Genomic DNA, 5,000 nt, shown 5'->3' with positions numbered 1-5,000 from the left:
TTGCAAGGGCATCTACATTCTCCTTCTCTTCTTTGTGTGTTTCTTGCAGACTTGTATCCATCTCACATAGTATTTGGTTCACCTGAAATAGAGATATCAATGAAATAGAGATATCAATCATAGAAGTTCTCATAGACTGGACAGTGGGAATTAGCTTTACTACACTTTAGTAAATGAGTACTTTGTTATATATCAGAGCTAATAACAACGTGCAGTATGGTAGTAAAGTGGAGTAACAGACCATCACAATTAGGAATAATCTTTCCCTGTGAAACATTAGAAGTAGATAACTAGTGAATGAAGTATTAACAGTTATCTAAGCTACAAATGATGTATATACAAGCATTTTCCACCCTGTTTAAAGGTTCTTTCCATTTCCAGCAGTAAGGGTTACATATTATCTTTTGTTAATAGTATCTAAACTTCAACAGGAATAAAACTGAACTTGATGATTAAATAACCAAGTAAACTGGACAAAAGTAAAACTATATCTAAACCATTGGGAAACAATAATCTACTACTTGTTCACAAAACAAAAATGTTAAATATGTACATGTCCAAAATATCTCTAGTTGTCCCATGCCATGAACTCAACATCATTTTTGCAAATTTGGGGGTCTTTAATCTTGGCAAAACTTGAACAGTGTCATAAATCAGATCTATTTAAATAAAGTTTAATTATCACTAACGTTAAAGCAATTTGAACTTTTGATTGAAGGAAGAAGCTTCTTGTTCTCTCTGCAAATCCCTCCTCTTGCACATTAACTTATAATGTCAAATAAAATTTAAAAATAAAAGAAAAATACCCAATTGTAGAGACAAAGGATTAAAAATTACACAATAATCTAATTCAAAATACATTCTTATTCAAAATACAAATCTTGACTACTTATAACATTACAAAATATTGTAATGTAAAAAAAAATGAGGATTAAAACAAAAATTAAAAATTAAATTAAAAATTACACAATAATCTAATTCAAAATACATTCTTATTCAAAATACAAATCTTGACTACTTATAACATTACAAAATATTGTAATGTAAAAAAAATGAGGATTAAAACAAACATTTCAGATCAACAAAGACATTATGACACTGGTAATTCCTATTATACTGCAATAAATGAGTAAAATTAGTGGGTAACAAAAATATGTAAAATATTCCAATTATATCATGACTTAAAATAACTATCATCAGTTTATTTACAAATAACAAATTTGAGACAAAAATACAGCTTTTCAAATACTTTTACAAGGGAACCTTTAACAAGTTATGAAAATTATCAAAATCAAATTTTATGCAAGATTTAGTATGTTACACAAAATAGGCAATATAAATGTCCAACTCAGACATGCAAATAAATTCATGTGATTTTGTTACCTACTTTTGTTCCAAATTCTTACAACTAAACCAAAATCTTTTCAATGCCTTCAGCTTAAAATGAAGTTGCTATTACAACAAATAAAAAAAATATAATAATAATAATAACCTACAAAGAAGTTTTCTATCACAAAAATATAATGATGGAGATGATAATAATAATAATTACCTTTCTGAGAACTACTTCTTCAGTCTCATTCACGACCATTTCATATAATTCTTGTTGGTTATTGATCAACATCACCTGATCCTTTGTTTCACATGATAACTTGTGGAAGTCTGCCATGCCTTGGTCTGCAACCTAGTTTTCAGGAAAGTGAATTCATCATGATAGTCCTATTGTCATAATGGTAATAAGAAACACTGCAATGAAGATGAAAGAAGATGTACACGTACACGTACACGTACACGTGTACACACACACACACACACACACACACACACACACACACACACACACACACACACACACACACACACACACACACACACACACACACACACACACACACACACACACACACACACACACACACACACACACACACACACACACACACGTAACTGTTACAGCCTAGGCATATGACTCTGAATTCAATTGTGGCTAAGCATAAGTCAGATGCAATATATATATCTAAATATTTCAAGTATAGCTAATTTTATGTTAAAAGATATATATAATAATAACAATAATATATAAATAAATAAACAATAAAAGTTAAATAATTAAAAAAATACCAAGGCTTCTGAGTTGTCTACAGCTACTTCTGGTGAGACTCCTTCATTGAATATATCAATAACTTGCTGTCTAAGACTGATAATGTCTTCGTGGATATCACACGCAGAATTTATAGTGTTATCTATAAACTTGACATTATCTTCGAGACTTTCATTTCTGCATTCAAAGTGTTCTTGCAATTCAATTCTGAACTTCTCATTTAGGAACTGCTTCTGTAAAGAAATTTTTTAGGTGCGAGATACTTAAAAGACTGCTTCTGGAAAATACATTAAATGGATCACCACGGACATGTCTGCAGTCTCACATTTGAATGAGATATATTCATCTCATAAAGTAAGCAAAGTTTATATATGCAACAGGCAAGAAATAAAATCACTGCTTTTATTTCCATCACATGACATATTTTATGTTCATACAGAGCTTAAAAGACTAAATAGCAGAATGACCCTTACCAAAACACTAATGATATCAGTGTTACATTTCTGCAGGTATTGTTGCCTCGTCCCTTGAATCCTGTGGAACTCCTTGACTGCTTCCGCCAGCTCCTGCTGCATCTCATGAACTTTCTGCATGATTAAGGTCCACGATCTAGATACTAAGATGATCTGTAAGGAAAACTGTGAATGAGAGATATTTGTAAAATAGTAGTTTGATTTAGATCACAATAAAAGTTAAGTGATATTTAAGCACGGGACATAGACTCTGGTATGTGATAATGTTTTTTTTTGTGTGTGAAAATCGTGTGGACAGTATGTAAGGTTTCTACATATGTAAAAGTACAGTATCAACTCTATATTGCAAATTATCAAAATCTTTTGTGTTCTGTATACTAAGCATTGATCACATGTAATAAATGCATCATACATCATATCTACAAAGCAAAAGATAACACAAGACATTCTGTAAATCATCCTATTAGACTGTCTGGAACCAACACACTAGTAATCAGAGGAAATGTGAAAGCTCAAACCAGTCTCTCAGATCTCACCTGCAGTTTTCTTAAAACACACACATGGATCATTATCAAAGATCTTACCTAACTGATACCAAAAAATGGAAGGTTAAAAGGAATGTGACAGCAAGCAAAATTTATGAAACTGCATGAATTTGCTAAATAAATAAATAAAAATAAACATGCTAATACTATAAGTATTTAAGTACTTCTTTATCTGCAGGTAACCTTAAAAAGTAGACTAGATGCAGAAACAAGAAAAGAAAAGAAATGAAACAACAAATAAGGGAAAAAGCTAAAATAAAATGGATGTGGAATCTCATCTGACTTGCTTCTCCAATCCTTGTACCAGTTAGCCATTTCCTTTTGTGTGTATGCATGTTCTAGGAATTGTACATTTTCATACACACATACTTAAGGCCAGCAACTGCTTGGTGCAGCTGAGACATAAGCTTCCACCTAATTAAGGGTTTTCTCAGGGTTTTCTCAGTGACCTACAAATAAACCAATTAACAGCTTTGGGTATCTTTGATTATATGATCAGTTTTTATTTCTTATAGCCTTTGGTTGTGCCTCTACAGAAACAATTTCGTAATCTACCATTCCATCTCGGAAACATTTCTGCATTGCCACTATGATCTTTCTCATAGGTGTATACAAATTTCATGTTTCTCAAAAGAAAGGCATAATAATTATGTTTCCAGAGGACACTAATAGTACAGTGTGTAAAATTAAGCCCCTTAACAAGTTTATTTTTTAGTAAAATTACTCTACCTTTGCATGCCCAGAATACAAAGATATTAAACCAAAATTATACATACACATTAATGACAGTTGGTTAAATAAAACATTAAAATATTCATAAAAGTTATGCACTAAAATCCTGAACTGGGATATTCTAGCTTCATTTTGTAACATCATTTTCTATTCAGGTTTCAACAGCAAGACACTATGAGCATGGACATGGTATAATGAGGCAAGCAACCCATATGCAATGGAGATACAACTAAGAATTTATCAGTGATGGTACCTGCACAAGATACTGCAACTTGAGTCCCAATGGGAGTATTGGGGAATTTAGTTACCATAAAAATGAAGCAGAAGCTTATCTTGAAATTCTATAAACACTGACAATAAGCCTAATGAATCAGTTTCATGATGCTTGTAGAGACGCTTTGCATCCCACCAAGAGAATAGAAACAAAAATCTTACACCATGCAATTTAAAAATACAACTGAGAAAAAGGAATACAGTAACCTAATATGAAACAAATGATCAGATCAGAGATGAAAGAACTAAGGGATTGATTAGACAAGCCTTGAAAAAAAGGTAGCTTAAACTTGAGAAAAACAGCAAAATATTCCAACTTCTTAGCAAATAAGAAATCAAATTGCAATATAAAGTTCTTTGTGAAAAACATTTCAGACCTGTTGATAATGAATCATAACAATCTTAATTATACAACTTTCACTGAATGAGAAACAGAGACTAATTGAAGCAATGATACCGTGCAACAAACTTAACTTTCGGACCAGATGAAATCCCTGTAATCTTTTTAAAGAACAGCAAAGAATCGTGGCACAGCTTCTAAAAATCTGTAGAGAAAGTCCTAGCACATGCAAGTTATTACAAGTACACTGATGGAAAGTAATATCATAAAAGAAAGAAAAGAATGGTTAGTAAGATATTGAAAAGAATGACCAAGAAAAGGAGAAAAACCAAGGCTTCCAAATGGGTAGATCTTGCCTAGGGTAATTATCGAACTTAATGAACATACTGAAAGACACAAATGAAGGTAAGGAAATTGACACAATAAGCCTAAGACTCTGCAAAAGCTTTAGTTAGGTCAATCAAAGAATTTTCCTATTAAGAATTAGACCTAAATTCAGAGGAAAAGTGGGAACATAAATACACAATCAACGCAGC

General features: G+C 31.8%; 1 protein-coding gene across 1 annotated transcript in view; it reads right to left on the bottom strand.

Moving 5' to 3' along the window:
- The window catches only part of LOC125034142, a 5,647-nt gene extending 978 nt beyond the window's left edge, over positions 1-4,669 (bottom strand). Inside the window, exons 1-5 of the mRNA XM_047625810.1 lie at positions 4,598-4,669; positions 2,575-2,727; positions 2,122-2,334; positions 1,553-1,684; positions 1-82 (exon numbers count right to left, since the gene is read on the bottom strand). The exon at positions 1-82 is cut by the window's left edge and continues 978 nt beyond it. Coding sequence (XP_047481766.1) covers positions 1-82; positions 1,553-1,684; positions 2,122-2,334; positions 2,575-2,694 — 547 coding nt within the window. The 5' untranslated portion in view covers positions 2,695-2,727; positions 4,598-4,669. The remainder of the gene's footprint in view (positions 83-1,552; positions 1,685-2,121; positions 2,335-2,574; positions 2,728-4,597) is intronic.
- Positions 4,670-5,000: the final 331 nt, after the last annotated feature.

Source organism: Penaeus chinensis, chromosome 17, assembly GCF_019202785.1.
Source record: "Penaeus chinensis breed Huanghai No. 1 chromosome 17, ASM1920278v2, whole genome shotgun sequence".
Lineage (NCBI taxonomy): Eukaryota > Metazoa > Arthropoda > Malacostraca > Decapoda > Penaeidae > Penaeus > Penaeus chinensis.
The sequence above is the reverse complement of the archived record's forward strand: the minus strand, read 5'-3'. Positions and strand labels throughout refer to the sequence as shown.